This window comes from Aulostomus chinensis, chromosome 18 (genome assembly GCF_037954235.1).
Source record: "Aulostomus chinensis isolate RoL2024-O1b breed Wild chromosome 18, RoL_Achi_v1.0, whole genome shotgun sequence".
NCBI classification, from domain to species: domain Eukaryota; kingdom Metazoa; phylum Chordata; class Actinopteri; order Syngnathiformes; family Aulostomidae; genus Aulostomus; species Aulostomus chinensis.
Genome location: NC_141337.1, coordinates 1,703,880 through 1,721,595, shown reverse-complemented (window position 1 = coordinate 1,721,595; position 17,716 = coordinate 1,703,880). Strand labels below are relative to the sequence as shown.

General features: G+C 47.3%; 3 protein-coding genes across 5 annotated transcripts; 2 read left to right on the top strand and 1 right to left on the bottom strand.

Moving 5' to 3' along the window:
- The first annotated feature begins 1,838 nt into the window (after positions 1-1,838).
- Positions 1,839-6,582, top strand: LOC147244577 (E3 ubiquitin-protein ligase CHIP-like). 3 transcript variants are annotated; one of them, XM_086185983.1, is made up of 8 exons: positions 1,839-2,002; positions 2,590-2,793; positions 3,277-3,472; positions 3,662-3,827; positions 3,901-3,988; positions 4,074-4,130; positions 4,332-4,448; positions 5,869-6,582. In XM_086185983.1, exons 2-8 carry the CDS (start codon positions 2,680-2,682, stop codon positions 5,992-5,994), a joined length of 864 nt encoding a protein of 287 aa, XP_086042109.1. In that variant the 5' UTR covers positions 1,839-2,002; positions 2,590-2,679; the 3' UTR covers positions 5,995-6,582. The 3 variants fall into 3 exon arrangements, with proteins under 3 accessions (XP_086042109.1, XP_086042111.1, XP_086042110.1); XM_086185985.1 differs by having other exon boundaries at positions 1,852-2,002; positions 2,561-2,793; XM_086185984.1 differs by lacking the exon at positions 1,839-2,002 and adding an exon at positions 2,005-2,137.
- Positions 6,583-7,696: 1,114 nt separating this feature from the next.
- On the bottom strand, positions 7,697-13,517 carry jmjd8 (jumonji domain containing 8). The gene is made up of 9 exons (XM_086185986.1): positions 13,292-13,517; positions 12,037-12,132; positions 11,727-11,775; positions 11,456-11,552; positions 11,313-11,381; positions 10,488-10,607; positions 10,313-10,380; positions 10,090-10,224; positions 7,697-8,272 (listed from the first exon to the last, which is right to left on the bottom strand). The coding sequence occupies exons 1-9, from the start codon at positions 13,393-13,395 to the stop codon at positions 8,192-8,194; spliced, it is 819 nt and encodes a 272-aa protein (XP_086042112.1). The 5' UTR covers positions 13,396-13,517; the 3' UTR covers positions 7,697-8,191.
- A 920-nt stretch (positions 13,518-14,437) lies between these two features.
- LOC147244575 (heat shock 70 kDa protein 1) lies at positions 14,438-16,929 on the top strand. The gene is made up of 2 exons (XM_086185982.1): positions 14,438-14,616; positions 14,764-16,929. The coding sequence occupies exon 2, from the start codon at positions 14,782-14,784 to the stop codon at positions 16,699-16,701; it is 1,920 nt and encodes a 639-aa protein (XP_086042108.1). The 5' UTR covers positions 14,438-14,616; positions 14,764-14,781; the 3' UTR covers positions 16,702-16,929.
- The last annotated feature ends 787 nt before the right edge of the window (positions 16,930-17,716 follow it).

The following is a 17,716-nucleotide window of genomic DNA, read 5'->3' as shown; positions in this document are numbered from 1 at the left end:
AGTTAAAACCAGTTGATAGTAGATTATATTAAGGAGTTAAAACCAGCTGATAGTAGATTATATTAAGAACTTAAAACCAGCTGGTAGTAGATTATATTAAGGAGTTAAACCCAGCTGATAGTAGATTATATTAAGGAGTTAAACCCAGTTGATAGTAGATTATATTAAGGAGTTAAAACCATCTGATAGTAGATTATATTAAGGAGTTAAAACCAGCTGATAGTAGATTATATTAAGCAGTTAAAACCAGTTGATAGTAGATTATATTAAGGAGTTAAACCCAGCTGATAGTAGATTATATTAAGGAGTTAAACCCAGTTGATAGTAGATTATATTAAGGAGTTAAAACCATCTGATAGTAGATTATATTAAGGAGTTAAACCCAGTTGATAGTAGATTATATTAAGGAGTTAAAACCATCTGATAGTAGATTATATAAAGGAGTTAAAACCATCTGATAGTAGATTATATTAAGGAGTTAAAACCAGTTGATAGTAGATTATATTAAGGAGTTAAAACCAGCTGATAGTAGATTATATTAAGGAGTTAAAAACAGCTGATAGTAGATTATATTAAGAACTTAAAACCAGCTGGTAGTAGATTATATTAAGGAGTTAAAACCAGCTGATAGTAGATTATATTAAGGAGTTAAAACCAGCTGATAGTAGATTATATTAAGGAGTTAAAACCAGCTGGTAGTAGATTATATTAAGGAGTTAAAACCAGCTGATAGTAGATTATATTAAGGAGTTAAAACCATCTGATAGTAGATTATATTAAGGAGTTAAAACCAGTTGATAGTAGATTATATTAAGGAGTTAAAACCAGCTGATAGTAGATTATATTAAGGAGTTAAAACCAGTTGATAGTAGATTATATTAAGGAGTTAAAACCAGCTGATAGTAGATTATATTAAGGAGTTAAAACCAGCTGATAGTAGATTATATTAAGGAGTTAAAACCAGCTGATAGTAGATTATATTAAGGAGTTAAAACCAGCTGATAGTAGATTATATTAAGGAGTTAAAACCAGCTGATAGTAGATTATATTAAGGAGTTAAAACCAGCTGATAGTAGATTATATTAAGGAGTTAAAACCAGCTGGTAGTAGATTATATGAAGGAGTTAAAACCATCTGATAGTAGATTATATGAAGGAGTTAAAACCATCTGATAGTAGATTATATCAAGGAGTTAAAACCATCTGATAGTAGATTATATCAAGGAGTTAAAACCAGCTGATAGTAGATTATATTAAGGAGTTAAAACCAGCAGTCGTTATCAGGGCAGCAAGCAGCATCAACTTCACGATGGGTGACAGTTTTGGTTGTTTCACACACAGTATTCTCAATACCAGTCAAACTATATCATATCTGCTGACTTCTGTTCTCTTTCTCTGAAGTTTTACTTCTGGATATGAATTCTTTCAATTAAAAAAAACACTCAGAGGCTCAGGAGTCTCCTCTGTGACGTTCTCATGCAAGTACTAATCAAGTACTCATCAAGTACTAATCGATGTCCACGTACATTCATGGCTTTATTAACACGGGGATTAAAAATGCATAAATATCATGAAAATCCATAAAACATACTGTGTGACTCTCCAGTATGAAATGTATCCTAAAATCCAGGGATGACACAGATAAAGCATACAATGTGGTAATTACAATGAATATATAGTATTGCTTATTATAATCATAATTTAAAAACGGTTTTAGTTTTAATCAAGAAGGGGAAGTTGCAGAGTAACAGAGTGTAAATCACTAAAAGAATAATCATTATTTCTCTAGTTTATTTAATGTTATTTTGTCGAGTTCGTTTATTTTGAAGTTGGGCGTGGTTTCCAGCGACACGTGAAACGTCACGGCTCAAAACCAAAACATCCGTTGGCAGGACAATTCCCAACTTGTAGTTTATTTAAAGAAAAACAGCTGCGCTGTGTAGCAACATTAGCAATCAGTCAGTATCAGTTAATCCACAGATACCTGCTGACGTCACAACCGGGTGAGTGACTGGGGCTGGACTCGTTTAAATTAGCTTGAGGGTTATTTGTTAGCTTGCGAATGTTGCTGTCAGTCCCGTGGAGCGACGAACACGCGGACGTGTTTGACTGCATTACCACATGGCAAGGAAGTGCACGTGAGGCAACCGTTGGCTACGTGTTAGCTACATGTCAGCTACGTGTTAGCATCGGTCAACGCACCTCAAACGGTGACGTGACGCAGTTCACCCTTCATGACAGTCACGTCTTCACCGCACCATGAGGAGAAATAGCCGTCCCTGTAAACCGCCCCACCCCCACCCTTTTTTTTTAAACACCCAAATCACTCGCTGGCTCGAGCGTCTTCGGTGTTGTCGGACTAAACCAAGACATTTAGGGGATGGAATAAACCGCCCATGGCGCTGTGTCTTTAAGGATTATATCTACATAATCATTCATATATGATGGCTTGAGCAAAAGCACATCTCTGTTTATTTGTCGATCAAAGCTAAATAACGGCAACAATCCAAGATGTCTGTGTGTCTTAATGGAGGCTTTCTGTCTCATGTTCACTGTGGCAGTGACTCCTGTTCCTCATCCTGTCTCGCAGCGTCTCATCAGTCCTCCTCAGTGTCCTGCTGGATCTGAGCACCGTGAGGGGTCTGGCGCCACTGCAGTGACCCCCCCTCCCCTGGACAAAATGTCTGAGAGTCCAGAGAAAATGGCCTCAGCTCAGGAGATGAAGGAGCAGGGCAACCGCCTGTTCCTGAGCCGCAAGTACCTGGAAGCCGCCGCCTGCTACAGCAAAGCCATAGTAACTACGGTGTCACAGGCTCAATCCCAAACTGGGCCCTGCTAACTCGCCCTGTCCACACCCACTCTGGTTCTGCCGCCACATTGAGGGCCACCCCGGTCCAATCGAGTGGAGGGAGTGGACAGTAAACCCTTAATCAGCACGTGTACATCAGCGTCGACTCCTTTCTTCTGCTGTGGTCGTTAACATAAACACAACTCTTATTTGTCCCATGTTGCCTTCACCATGCCTTCACCTTACCATTTGTCCATGGTAAAACCATTTTGTCTCCAGTGTTGGTGAGTGTTTTGACGGAGTGGCACAGTGGATGGGGCCCGGTTTGGGATTGGGCTTCAGGGTCCAACTGGATTGACATAGAGTCCAGGTTCATGTGTTGTTTAGTTTTGGTGCCTGACCCTTTGGGGGTAGTTTCAGAGCTCCAGCTGAAAGGTTTTTATGATGATGGTGGTTCCCTCAGCGTGCATCTGTGTTTTTCCCCTTTAGAACCACAGTTCCGTCCCGGCGTTCTACACCAACAGAGCGCTGTGCTACGTGAAGCTGCAGCAGTACCAGCGAGCGCTGACGGACTGCAGACGCGCTCTGGAGCTGGACGGCCAGTCGGTCAAAGCTCACTTCTTCATGGGTCAGTGTCACCTGGAGCTGGAGAGCTACGACGAGGCCATCGGCAACCTGCAGAGAGGTAGGTTTTACCCAAACTTTGACTCAGCCGGGGCGTCCTACCGTGCCTGTGTTGCTGGTTGGACTGTATTTACCGTTACACCGCTGTTGAACGCCAGCGAGGATCAGCTCCGTAACAAAGCCTTGTGCTTGCTCTCAACAGAGGTTGATAGTTTGATTGACATATTAATGCAGCTGTTGTTTCCCCCAGCTTACAACCTGGCAAAAGAGCAGCGTCTCAACTTCGGCGATGACATCCCCAGCGCCTTGCGGATGGCGAAGAAAAAGCGGTGGAACAACCTGGAGGAGAGAAGAATCAGCCAGGAGTGCGAACTGCACGGCTACCTCACCAAACTCATCCTCGCTGAGAAACAGAGGCAGGCGCCACGTCATGCCCTAATATCCTCCTCCAAATCCTCCTCAATTTAACGGTGTGTTTTTGGTCCACAGAGAGCTGGACGGCTGTCGCCAGACACACAAAGACAAGTGTGACGACATCAGAGTTCAGCAGCGTCTCAACGAGATTCACACTAAACATGTAGGTATGGTGGGATGATGTCATAACGCCATCTGACTGTCTCCTTCCTCTGGATAGGTCATCATCTAAAAGTCTTCTTCCTCAGGACAAGTTCCTGTCAGACATGGAAGAGCTGTTTTCTCAAGTCGATGAGAAGAGGAAGGTTAGTGACTCAAGAACGCTTCAATTGAGCAGAAGAACATCTAGAGACCCACGCTAGTTAGCTTAGCACAATGAGTGGTAGTGTGTGAGAAGTGTTAGCGTAGCTCCATCTTGCTTAGGTGTGTGAAGTGCGTGTCAGATTTCAAAAAGTGCATCACGTGTTTGAGAGTGTGTGACAGAGTTATGACAATATTTGTTCTAGAAGCGTGAGATCCCCGACTTCCTGTGTGGAAAGATCAGCTTTGAGCTGATGAGAGAGCCGTGCATCACGCCCAGCGGCGTCACCTACGAACGAAAAGACATTGAGGAGCACTTACAGGTCATCACCCCCCCCCCCCCCCCACACACACACACACACACAGTAAATGCAATGGTTAGCAGTGCTAAGCTAACATTGGTCAATGGACGAACTACACCAGGGTCACATGACTTCAAGGTCACCATCACTAACCTTCAGGCTTCTTGTGTTTCCCCTGATGACCTTTAATGACCTCCATGACCTCTGTAGGCTCCTCTAGACTCTTGTTAGCAACCCAGGTTTTTAAGACTCCACCACTCCAGTCTGGTGTTTACTGGTGGATCTGATGTAGAACTGAACCTCCACCACTCCAGTCTGGTGTTTACTGGTGGATCTGATGTAGAACTGAACCTCCACCATCCACCGGTCTGGTGTTTACTGGTGGATCTGATGTAGAACTGAACCTCCACCATCCACCGGTCTGGTGTTTACTGGTGGATCTGATGTAGAACTGAACCTCCACCATCCACCAGTCTGGTGTTTACTGGTGGATCTGATGTAGAACTGAACCTCCGACGTCCACCAGTCTGGTGTTACTGGTGGATCTGATGTAGAACTGAACCTCCAACATCCACCAGTCTGGTGTTTACTGGTGGATCTGATGTAGACCTGAACCTCCACCATCCACCAGTCTGGTGTTTACTGGTGGATCTGATGTAGAACTGAACCTCCGACGTCCACCAGTCTGGTGTTACTGGTGGATCTGTTGTAGAACTGAACCTCCAACATCCACCGGTCTGGTGTTACTGGTGGATCTGATGTAGAACTGAACCTCCACCATCCACCAGTCTGGTTTTTCTGGTGGATCTGATGTAGACCTGAACCTCCGATGTCCACCAGTCTGGTGTTACTGGTGGATCTGATGTAGAACTGAACCTCCGACGTCCACCAGTCTGGTGTTTACTGGTGGATCTGATGTAGAACTGAACCTCCAACATCCACCGGTCTTGTGTTTACTGGTGGATCTGATGTAGAACTGAACCTCCACCATCCACCGGTCTGGTGTTTACTGGTGGATCTGATGTAGAACTGAACCTCCACCATCCACCGGTCTGGTGTTTACTGGTGGATCTGATGTAGAACTGAACCTCCACCATCCACCAGTCTGGTGTTTACTGGTGGATCTGATGTAGAACTGAACCTCCACCATCCACCAGTCTGGTGTTTACTGGTGGATCTGATGTCGAACTGAACCTTCAACACCCACCAGTTTATTGGCGTCAGAGGGGATTCTGGGATTTCCCAATTAAAATAACACCTGTTATAGAGTGAGGGATTCCCGTGAGGTCAGGTGATCCAGCACAGGTCGAAGGACCAATGAAACAGGATCCTGGAGGACAGGAGGGGGAGCGGCCGGTACTCGTGCAGGAACGTAATTTTCACCAAACACTTACCAACGTTTGTGTTGTTTCACCATGAAATGTCTGTTCTTGACTTGCAGCGAGTCGGCCATTTTGACCCAGTGACTCGAACTCCGCTGACCCAAGACCAGCTCATCCCCAACCTGGCCATGAAGGAAGTCATCGATGCTTTTATTTTGGAGAACGGCTGGGTGGAAGACTACTGAGCCGGGAGTGCCAGCGGCCCCTCAGCGAGACGGTCGCTGTCCTACGTCGAGCTACAATCACTATTTCACCTGTCAGTGTAATGAACGTGGGCGTGGTCATGTGTTGGATGTCCTGCGTGAAGACGAATCAACAGACAATCTTCAGGAACTCTGCAGTTCCTCGACCTCATCGAGCGCCATAGTGCTGACTGTTGCGGTTGATTTGATGGCTCTCACCTCGCAGCAGGCACTCGGTGACTTGTACTGCATTCAAACACGCTACACGTGAGTCGAATCACCCGGCAGCCATCAAGACCACTGTGGTACCAAAGATGATGACGTGCTGTCACCTGTGCCCTCGTCACCCACTTCAACCAATCTGGAGAGATGATGTCATCCACCTGGACGGACGCCACTGCCTCTTCCTTTCCTGCTTCCCTGCCACCTTCTCTCCTTCCCCACTTCCTTTCTCTACTGTACCCACGTCCCTTCCTCTTGTTTCCTTCAGTCACAAATTGAACATTAGTTTTCCTTCACCTCATCTGGTGACTGAGTGACTGAGTGATGTCATCTGCATGGTTAAAATTAAACTTGTTTGATGTTCCGGTGTTTCAGGCTACAAATCTGCACGTGCTCAGTTTCACATCACAAGTACTTGCAAAAAGAAAGTGCTGATTGGAAGGCCCTTCAGTCCGATGATGTCATTCAGTATAAATGAGACTCAAAGGTGTCAGCGGTCAGACTGATGACCAGCTGTCCATCAACAGGAAGATGCGACAGCTCACGGAACTCTGGACGCCACGGTGAAAGAGATTGGACTAAGTAAAGGAAGTGAACCAAAATCGTTCATGTGACGATGTTGGTGGCACGTGTTGTCACGTATGTTCATTAAATCACATGTATCGGCTCGCTGAGACGGCGGAGAAGAAGACCGAGAGACACACCCTCTGGTCTGTCTCCGTGACGGATGTCAGAACTGGAACCCATCCAACACGTCAGGAACTGGTTTGAGGAATGAAGCTGCTGCTTCGGTGTCTCCAGTCACTGCTGTGTTGTGAAACCTCCGACACGTTGAACCGGGAAAAGTCTGCTCTCAGTTTTGAATCTGTTTTGGTTTTGTTTTCTCTAATTGAAGATCACGGCGCTCCCCATACCCCCCCCCCCCCCAAAAACACCCTCGCTGGTGCGCTGGGGGGCTCCGTGCTCTACCGCATGCTTCTTCTGTCAAGCGTGGCGTCATCAGTCGCATCTTTTCACCCGATGGCGAGGAGCTTCTCCAGGAGGCCATAGTGCGGGGGAGGATCACGCTCCCCCCTCAGCTCCCCCGGACGGCTGCAGTCACGCCCAACCAAGCCTGACACGACAGGGAGAGCCCGAGTGCTGGCCCCTGCGCTCCTAACAGCCTGAGCTTGTCTTAATTTACTTTAATGCCTCGTGAACTGAGTGTCTTCAGATCATGAAACAAAAGAAGCAGTCACCTTGAGAGTGACTTGTTAACCTGAGAAGGTCCCGGGGGGGGGGGGGGGCACACTCAGAACTGGGGGAGCCGTACTGAGAGGTCAGAGTGGAGGTCCTGTCTCCCTCCAGCTCTCATACCGTCTGGAAAAGTCATGGAATTCGAAAACATCACTGGCCTGTGAAAGTCTGAGAAAAATAAAGTGACTTTTCAGAAAAGAGATTTTGTCCTCAAACACCTGAACGTGGTACAGTCGAGATTCTTAGAACAACGCGTTTTGGTCGATACGACTTTATTTGAAGACGAGTCAAATTTCCACTGGTGGGTTATGATGTGGTTTCTGGTTAAATGGACCTTCAGGGAATTTATGGGAAAGTTCTGGAGACGTCGTGGTCAAAACCTGTCTGAGCCCCTCCTTCACACACGCGGGTCTCCCTCCTGTCACCACTGAAGAAGGAGGAGGTTCCAAGACGTCTCAACACAGTCAACATTTCGTTCATACGAGCAGAGAAACAGCGGCAGCTGGAAGAGGGAGGTTACAGCCCATCTTAACTTTCCCTCCTGAGGTGCGACGGCTTCTCTGTTTCCTGCTTTGGTCATTAAACTCACGTCGTGGTTACAAAGTGTTTGAATGTTTCATCTGGAATGTAAGGCTGCTGCGAGGGATCGTCGTCGTCATGGGTGAAAAATACAGAAAAGTAGGGTTGCTCCCTTCAAACATCCACTTGCGTAACTTGTTAGGACGCCATCATGCGTCTGATGTCAGCCCAGGAAGGTGGAGATGAAAACGCTGGTGTCCAGGTTGAGCGTGGCGTGCCACCACCGGTCAGGGAAATACAGCACCTGACAGACAAACATCAGGAAATAGTCTGGTTAGCCTGAGGAGAAGTGGAATTGGACGATGAACAGAGACTCTCCCTGTTGGTCGGTTGGTTGAAGGAGAAGCGACACAGAGAAGACGTGTCTGAGACGACTTCCAGCGCTCCAGATCACCGATGAGGGGAACACAAACAATCACTCTTTCAGAATAATAATTAAAAAAAAATACAGTTGAGGACAGAATTATTAGCCCCCTACAAAAATGCCATTTAAAAAGTACTTCCCAAGAACCAGAGCAAAAAATGTCCAACACAGCTTTTTTAGAGCCCCTAGTTTTATTTTGTGAAGCTTCAATTATTTTATTTTGCACACAGAAATGAAAATATTCCCAACACAAAAAGAACCAAGGTCAGAATCCTTCGCCCTCCACATTCGACTGGTCGGTTGCGTACCTCTTCGCTGGGTAACGGCCTGCAGTCGTTTGTTGGAGTTTAACAGGTCTCTGGCGCTTCTTTTGAGGAATCCTGGCCCGTTCCTCTTTGGCAAACCTCTGCGTTCCTCCAGCTTCCAGGGTCTTCTGGCATGGACATTCTTCTTGGGGTCACCCACATATTTTCAGTTGGTTGAAGTCAGGGCACTCACCTTGGTCTTCTGGAGACGGTTCTCCACCAGGAGGGACGTATGTTTGGGGTGGCTGTCATGCTGGAGGATGAAGCCACGACCCAGACCCAGTTTTAGTGCGGACTGATTCAGGTTCTCCTTCAGAATCTCCACATATTTCTCTTCATTCGCGACTCCTTCCACCTTGACAAGATTTCCAGCTCCAGATGCACTGAAGCCTCCCCACAGCACGACACTCCCACCACCATGTTGCACTGCGGGGACGGTGTTCTCTGGGTGAGACGCCTCTCCCTTCTTTCTCCTAGCAGAAGCAGTGTCTCTATGGCAACAGAGCTCCAGTTTCGTCTCATCAGACCGTATGAAGTATGAAGAGTCTCTCTGGGTTGTCCTGAGCAAACTTAAGTCTGGCTTGAAGGTGTCTTTTCCTCAAAAGTGGAGTTTTTCTTGGTCTGCAACCTCGCGGTCCACTCCTGTGCAGAGCTCCAGTGATGGTCTTCTGAGAGACTATGAGTCCTGATGTGGCCCAGCCGTTCACCGGTTCACACGTCTCTCACCAGTTTTCTTTCCAGTGTCTTTGAACTCTTTAGGGCTGGTTCTGCCCTGCATGGCTGTCTTTGAATCTCTGGATTCTACCTCCCACTCCACTTCTTGACACTTGGACTCGCGAGGACAGCTTTGGACACCCTTGTCCTCATTTGTGTGCATCAATAATTCTTTTTCTCAGGTCCAACCTGATTTCCTCCAGCATGGTGCTTTGTCAGCAGCTCAACGGCCCACACTGAGGCTTCTCTACCAGGCTTCACCACATCACCTGTGGCGTTAAAGCAGGTCACAGCACACAAGTGGCTTGTGAGATGACTTCATAAATGGTGATTTCTTAAAGGGGGCTCATAATAATAATAATAAAAATAATAATAAAGTCCATGGTCATTTAAGCTTTTTCTTAAATGTCTATGTTTTTGGGTGCAAATATAAAGATTTTGAGCCTTCTAATATAAACATAGGGTGTTCAGAAATGCTCTGTTAAAATCTTGAAGAACCCTAAAATGGAGGGGCTAATAATTTTGTCCTCGACTGGAAGTTTTGCGATCTTCATCAGAAGCTTAGGAATCTTTGACAGTTTTGTCCTGAACATGACGCCGTCGCCCATCACTCAATGCAATACAAACACTTGTGACAGAAGCTTATAGAGTGATGGACACATGGGACGGGTGTGTCACCTCTCCGGGCCGGAGGGTGCACTCCAGCAGCGCCTCTTCCTGTGGCAGGTGGGCGTAGGTCTCCATCAGCCAGGACAGGGTGGTGCTGTTCGGGTGGAAATGAGGCTCCTGGTCAGGGGGGTAGAGGAACCAGCGCTGTACCGTGAAAGCAGAAATATTCTAAGTTCACCAAACACTGAACTGCATTCAGGACCAAAGACACCTGACGTCTCTGACGGCGTACCTTCCTGCCGTAGATGACCTCGGAGTAGCCGGGTCCGTGCCAGTGGAAGGGAACTCCAGTTCCAGGACCTGAAGGACAAAAAACACTCGGGAATTTTCCAGATTTGAGATGTGACCAACAAAAGGTGTCTGAAGACACGGGTCCTGCGAGCGGCGCCTGGGCTCTGAACTCTGACCTGCGATGCCGAAGCTGAGGGCCTCGCTGGTGTGAGGCAGCGTGAACGGCGGAGACTCGTAGAACTCAAACAGGTTTTGCCACTCGGTGAAGTTGTTGTCTCCAAAAAAATAGAGTGTGTCTGATGAGGAAAGACACCACCTTGTGAGGACCTGGTATGTTTCAGGTTCAGCTACTTCACAATTTCAGGTTCCTAATTCCTTTCTGATTCCTGTGACATTGAAGGAGGGATGTTTATTTTGTCACCTAATTCACCTTTTAGCAGGTGTTAGCAGCTAAGAAGCCACCGCCCACCCACCGGCTCTGTGTGGACATCCTGACAACAACCAGACATCTTAATCAAACAGGAAGTCAAAGGTACTTCAGAAAACAAGTACTTGAATGTTGTGTCACCTCCTTTGTTCATGTTGGAGTTGTGCTTTTGATTCTTGTTGCAATGCTAACGGGGCAGAGCTAAACTCAAGCTAATGGGGTTGGTGTGCGTGCCAACATTGTTTTTTTTCCCGTTGCTGGCGTGGCTGGCGTTTTAAAGTGGTTTAAGGTTACTTATGTATAAAATGCAATATTTTAAACAGTTTAATGTTTGTCATTTACGGGTCAAAGGCCGGCTACGCAGCCTGATGCAGCAAAAACCTTACAGCCGAGTCGTCAAACTTACTGTTGCTGATCAGAACCAAACTCCATTCAGAAATCAAGCATTTTAAAAGCTGTGTGCTTGCTGTCTTTTATCAGTTTATCAGAATTAAATCCTGGTCATTAAATCAGCCGTGACCAGGACTCGGTTCCTGGAGACGACTGTGAAACGCCTGGGGGGGCTGTGACTCACCGCTGCCAAGGGCGTCCAGCGACTGAGGCCTCAGGAGTTTGTCCACGAACTCTCTGAACAGGACATCAACTGAAATGAGCGGGACGGTGAGTGAAGCAGAGGTCAGAGGTCAAGCTGAAGTGTGCTGCGTCTGACAGACGTACCTTTCCTGTACGAGTATGTGTTGGCGGTACTGAGTCTGACCGTGCGGTCGCCGTATGCCTCTAGTAAAGAGGACCTGGAGCACAAGGACCGGAACTTCTACAATAAGAGTTTTATACAAGAAACGTGATGGCAGGAAGGAACTGACAGAGTTTTCCTCTGGAACTTCAAATATAAAAGCACAAATGGAACCAAGTGGGCTCTCATTCAACTGGCATGTTTCAGCTGACAGGGCTGACTGTGCCATGAATGAGTGAATGAGTGAAGATGTACCGTGTTGTCGGTCAGACCTCTGAGGATGACGGGGCGGCTGTACGCGTATCTGCACACGGAGGCAAACACACCGCAACTCAGTCTCGCCACTTTCGACTGAGCTAATGAGCTAAGCTACATGAACAATTCAGGGCATCAAATCAGTGTTTAAGGTTCAAAACATCTGGGGAAAAAAAGAGCAAGCCTGCAGTGACTGAGGTGATGAGCAGACTGACAACAGGCAGCAGCGTCACGCCCACCGCACGAGCAGCAGATGGACGTGAGTTCTGACCGTTACTGTACACGCCAGGAGTGTTGGGTGGAATCCTACCGTTCAATGAAGACGTGGTAGGAGAGCGAGGAGAGCTCCAGCACGTCGATGGTGCAGGGACCTTCATCACGGAAGCCGGAGTGTGGATCGACCGACCTGCCGGGTGGGATGAGGTTAACAACCAATCAGAGCTCGACCTCGCTGCCTCCGACGTTCACGCAGCAAAAACCATCACCAAGGGTTTCACCGCCAAACACGAAGCAGACGACCACATCAACGCATGTGCAGGAGCCAACAGTTTAACACTGAACTCGTGTGTGCTCCGTCTAATCAAGGCTGTGCGTGCTGATGTCCTTCTGCAGTATTTCCTGTGTTCCCGCTCGTTGAGGAATCCCTTCCTCGTGTTTTAGTCTTGTTCAGGTGTTGGGCTGTGAGCCGCAGGCTGCGTGATGCTCTTCATCACCTGATAATGACAATAATAACCCTCGAGATAATTAATAACTTTAAAAAAATGTATTTCAAGTATGGCCTTCAGGGCCGGCCCGAGGTCTACGCCAACTATGCAGCCGCTTGGGGCCGGGGGTGGTCGGGGGGCCCCAATCCAGTGGGTTTTTTTTTCCTTTTTTGTTGTTTGTTTTTCAAAACATATCAATATGTTAGACAAGTGACACCATATTGTAATGAATAAACCAATACGAGAAAATTCTGAGTTCACGATCCATCGTTTGAGTCATGACTCACTAGACACCTCATGGCGGGCAGCGCCAGACACTGCGAGCTCGAGATTCGTTTGGAGGAGATGGTGATGTAATGATGGAGGAAGTTTCCCTCTGGTGCCCAGGAGAAAAAGAAGAAAAGGACAGAGGATGAGAATAAAGGACGAGACAGCGGTATGTCTGCATGACTGTTTAGAGAGTCAAATTCTGCTTAGTGCCCCCTAGAGGCGCGGCCCGGCACTGATGGCCTTTCTCAGCTTGCAGTCCCTCAAACTGAGATGAAACCTCATCGTTCTATTCAGTGTTACTTTTGATTTTTGAATAGTTTTAGACACATTCTGAGTCGGCATGGAAAACTGCAGGAGGATAATTTGTTTCTCTAACTTTGCAGGTTCATGGTATTTGTTTAAGGTTTTTAACTAAATTAATAATGCATTTATCTCCGGATATTGAATCTACAGAGGAAAACGCCGCTGCGCTTCTGGCGGAGCGACTCAGACGTCATCCTGCCGGTACGTGGAGCTCCGGGGAGACGGTGGAGCGACGGTCTGCAACTCTTACAGCCGGTATGGTGCAGTGTGCGGCTGGTCAGGACTCACCAGCCGCCGCCGTCATCCGCCGCCTGCTCCGCCTTCAGTGCGATGACGCCACATATCAGAAGAAGGCGCGAGCAGGTCTGGGTCAGGTGTGTAAAAGTTTCCATCCAAAAGTGAGCCGCCAAAACCTCAGAATTTCACTCAGATCAGGTGAACATTCGCCTTCATAACGAACACGAGCGGAACATGACGCTTCCTGTCCGCGAACCAATCAGAAACAACCACATTACGACGACGGCGCTGCGTTCAGGATACATGGGACAAACAACCTCCAGACCATTGACAGCAACGTCAAATCAAATCAGAAGCTTTTAAATATGTTAGCTCAATCTAGCGCGAGCTGGCTAAAATAAAAGAAGTAAAATAAAGAAGTAGAAGCGAGCTAAAATACCTTAAATAATAAAAGAATACCTGGTAGTTCAAACTATAACTGGATGTAAAGTATAGTACATGGATATTCTGACGTGAGTAATGTTGAAAACTGAAAACAGTCACTTTATGCTTCTTGATTTTAAGTTTTAAGAGTTCCATTTTAAAACTAAATGTGTTCCGAGTATTTCTATGCAGTGGATAATTATGACAACCTGAAAAGTCCAGAGGGAATCTGGGAAATGTCTTTGCTTTCATCTTGACACTTCAAGTATTAATGTAAATTTTTTAAAAAGTATTCAATAGAAGCAATAAAGACACAGTAACACAAGACACATGAAGGTGAGGAAATTCTTTTTTTTTTTTTTTTTTTTTACATAAAACATCGAGTAAAGCACATAGACAGAAAATAATTTCTGTGGTGAAATAAAGTATTTCTATTGTCCGCTGAACTTTATGTCTTTGTTCTCACTGTTCTCATCAACGTTCTTTTTTTAATTATTGTTTACATAAATTGGGATCGTTAAGTAGATTATTTTCCAGAGATATTGAGAGAGTTGGAGAAGATTCCTGAAGTGAGTGGAAGAATTTGACTGTTAAAGAAACATTGCAACATCTAGTGGCAGCTTTTTGGACTGCAGCGGGTCCGCGCCAGCAGCCTGCCTGGTTGAGTGTTTTATTTTGACAGGGACAAGAAGTTAAGTCCAGCATCGACACTGACTTGATGACATGGCTGGATGACGTCCGCGAGTAAAGCTTCGAGAGGCTGCCAGACCCTCCGCTGCCGCCGATATAAAGCGGCTGGTTTGAGGTGGAACCAGGAACAGACAGAAGATCCAGAGGAGCCGATCAGACCTGGTCACGGCTGAAGACCCCGCACTCAACCGTAACTTCCGGCGAACTTTCCTCGAGGAGGGAAGAGCACAAGCATCATCATCTAACCTTTGTTCTTACACTCGGTGAGCTCTAACTAAACCCTCCACTTGAAAACTTCAGCTCCTCACGTGAAGCCCCAGATTTGAAGGAAGTTCTTGTGCACCTGTGTTTTTGTCTTGAAGCTCTAAACTCTCCTTCAGCTTGTTGCTAAAACTGTCTGACTGTTCCAGGTAACCGTCTCCAGAGAAATGGCAGCAGGTAAAGGCGTAGCGATCGGCATCGACTTGGGCACCACCTACTCCTGCGTGGGCGTTTTCCAGCACGGCAGAGTAGAAATCATTGCCAACGACCAGGGCAACAGGACCACCCCCAGCTACGTGGCGTTCACTGACACCGAGAGACTGATTGGTGACGCGGCCAAGAACCAGGTGGCTTTGAACCCCAGCAACACCGTGTTTGACGCCAAGCGGCTGATCGGACGAAGGTTCGATGACGCGGTGGTGCAGGCGGACATGAAGCACTGGCCCTTCCAGGTGGTCGACCACGGAGGGAAGCCCCGAATTCAAGTGGAGTACAAAGGGGAGGACAAAGCCTTCTACCCCGAGGAGGTTTCCTCCATGGTCCTGGTGAAGATGAAGGAGATTGCTGAGGCCTACCTGGGTCACACGGTGTCCAACGCTGTGGTCACAGTCCCCGCCTACTTCAACGACTCCCAGCGACAGGCCACTAAAGACGCAGGCGTCATCGCAGGGCTGAACATCCTGAGGATCATCAACGAGCCGACGGCAGCCGCCATCGCGTACGGTCTGGACAATGGCAAGTCAGGAGAACGCAACGTCCTGATCTTTGACCTGGGTGGAGGCACCTTCGACGTGTCCATCCTGACCATCGAAGAGGGCATCTTTGAGGTCAAAGCGACGGCGGGAGACACTCACCTGGGCGGAGAAGACTTTGACAACCGCCTGGTCAACCACTTTGTGGAGGAGTTCAAGAGGAAACACAAGAAGGACATCAGCCAGAACAAGAGAGCCCTGAGGAGGCTGCGGACGGCTTGTGAGAGGGCCAAGAGAACCCTGTCCTCCAGCTCCCAGGCCGGCATCGAGATCGACTCTCTGTTTGAGGGCGTGGACTTGTACACCTCCATCACCAGGGCTCGCTTCGAGGAGCTGTGCTCTGACCTGTTCAGAGGAACCTTGGAGCCGGTGGAGAAGGCCCTGAGGGACGCCAAGATGGACAAGGCCCAGATCCACGACGTGGTCCTGGTCGGAGGCTCCACCCGAATCCCCAAAATCCAGAAGCTCCTGCAGGATTTCTTCAACGGCAGAGAGCTGAACAAGAGCATCAACCCGGATGAGGCGGTGGCTTACGGCGCCGCCGTCCAGGCCGCCATCCTCTCTGGTGACACCTCGGGAAAGGTTCAGGACGTGCTGCTGCTGGACGTGGCGCCTCTGTCCCTGGGTATCGAGACAGCCGGAGGAGTCATGACGTCCCTGATTAAACGCAACACCACCGTCCCCACCAAACAAACCCAGACCTTCAGCACCTACTCCGACAACCAGCCCGGCGTCCTCATCCAGGTCTACGAGGGGGAGCGAGCCATGACCAAGGACAACAACCTGCTGGGCAAGTTTGAGCTGACAGGAATCCCTCCCGCTCCACGAGGGGTCCCGCAGATCGAGGTCAGTTTTGACATCGACGCCAACGGAATCTTGAACGTGTCGGCGGCGGACAAAAGCACTGGCAAAGAGAACAAGATCACCATCACCAACGATAAAGGTCGGCTGAGCAAAGAAGAGATCGACAGGATGGTGCAGGAGGCCGACAGATACAAAGCTGAGGACGAGCTTCAGAGGGACAAGATCGCTGCCAAGAACTCCCTGGAGTCCTACGCCTTCAACGTGAGGAGCAGCGTGCAGGACGAGAACCTGAGGGAGCAAATTAGTGAGGAGGACAGGAAGAAGCTGGTGGACAAGTGTGAGGAGACCATAGCCTGGCTGGAGAAGAACCAGCTGGCTGAGAGAGACGAGTACCAGCACCAGCAGAGAGAGCTGGAGAAGGTGTGTCAGCCCATCATCAGCAGGTTGTACCAGGGAGGACGTCCTGCAGGCAGCTGCGGACAGCAGGCGCGGACCGGCACCCAGGGGCCCACCATTGAAGAAGTGGACTGAAGTGGCCCCCGATGTGGACGCTGTCTTCACCGGGACAGTTGGAAATACATCGGCAACTGAGAAGCTCCTGTTCACTCCTCTGATCTTTGTTTAAAATGTGAAAAACAGTTTTCATCTGTGTTGTTGTGGTCTTGTCCCTTTTTTCTAAAAGACCTCGGTATAATCTTTCTATTTATATTTGCTGTTGTTTTGCGGGACTTTACAATAAAGACTGTTGGTTAAGAAGCAGTTTTCTCGTGTTCATCCAGTGTGTTTCAGATTTGGAGAAATTACAGATTTTAGAAAATCTGAATTTAATTTGTTAAGAAAATTAAAAAAAAATCATCATACCAGTGCCTCTGATGAAAACGATGAGAGTGCAGATTTTACAATGACAGCGAATGTTGTTTCCACAAAAGAAAAGGAATCAGGTCTCTACGCCCCAAGCTGCCACCAGATGGGGCCATTTCATCTGAACTTGCCCCTCATGAAGTGATGTGAAAATATAAGAATCAGGTTCATGTCATGGTGAGACACCTTTAGAGATCATGAATAGAATCACTTATCTGACTCAATTAAAATGAGATGAAAATCAATAAATGCTCAGAAGATTTTGCTGGGGACATTTTTGTCAAGTTAATTAATAATTTACTTATTTATGCCATGTTTTTCTTGGAACACCTGCTTGATTTCTTTTCTAAGCATGGAAAGTACACTTGGAAAATTTGCCAGAAATATCCTGACAATTATCTATAGACATTAATACATTATGATCTGAAAATTAAATAATGTATATTTAAGATTATTGAAATTAAGAGGGATTCTGTGTCTGTTTCAATTAGTTGAAGTGTAAGAAAGTTATGAACACACTGAAATTGACATCTAACAACTAATTTTTGCTCAATCAACAACACCTCCAAAAACCTGGAAGACCTTTAGGGTGTGAGGCACGTGTACCTCTTTAAAGAATGACTGCATAATCACAAATAATTATATTTTTGCGGAGACAGACACCTATAATCCTGTAAAGGGTTTA

What these genes read in the sequence shown, in the direction of transcription:
- LOC147244577 (XM_086185983.1), top strand. Translation starts at nt 2,680, where the DNA reads ATGTCTGAGAGTCCAGAGAAAATGGCCTCAGCTCAGGAGATGAAGGAG. An exon ending in CATCGGCAACCTGCAGAGAG is followed by an intron (nt 3,473 to 3,661) that starts GTAGGTTTTACC and finishes TGTTTCCCCCAG; the next exon opens with CTTACAACCTGGCAAAAGAG. An exon ending in ATCCTCGCTGAGAAACAGAG is followed by an intron (nt 3,828 to 3,900) that starts GCAGGCGCCACG and finishes TTTGGTCCACAG; the next exon opens with AGAGCTGGACGGCTGTCGCC.
- jmjd8 (XM_086185986.1), bottom strand. Translation starts at nt 13,395, where the DNA reads ATGGAAACTTTTACACACCTGACCCAGACCTGCTCGCGCCTTCTTCTG. An exon ending in CACATACTCGTACAGGAAAG is followed by an intron (nt 11,382 to 11,455) that starts GTACGTCTGTCA and finishes CGCTCATTTCAG; the next exon opens with TTGATGTCCTGTTCAGAGAG. An exon ending in AGGTCATCTACGGCAGGAAG is followed by an intron (nt 10,225 to 10,312) that starts GTACGCCGTCAG and finishes TTCACGGTACAG; the next exon opens with CGCTGGTTCCTCTACCCCCC.
- LOC147244575 (XM_086185982.1), top strand. Translation starts at nt 14,782, where the DNA reads ATGGCAGCAGGTAAAGGCGTAGCGATCGGCATCGACTTGGGCACCACC.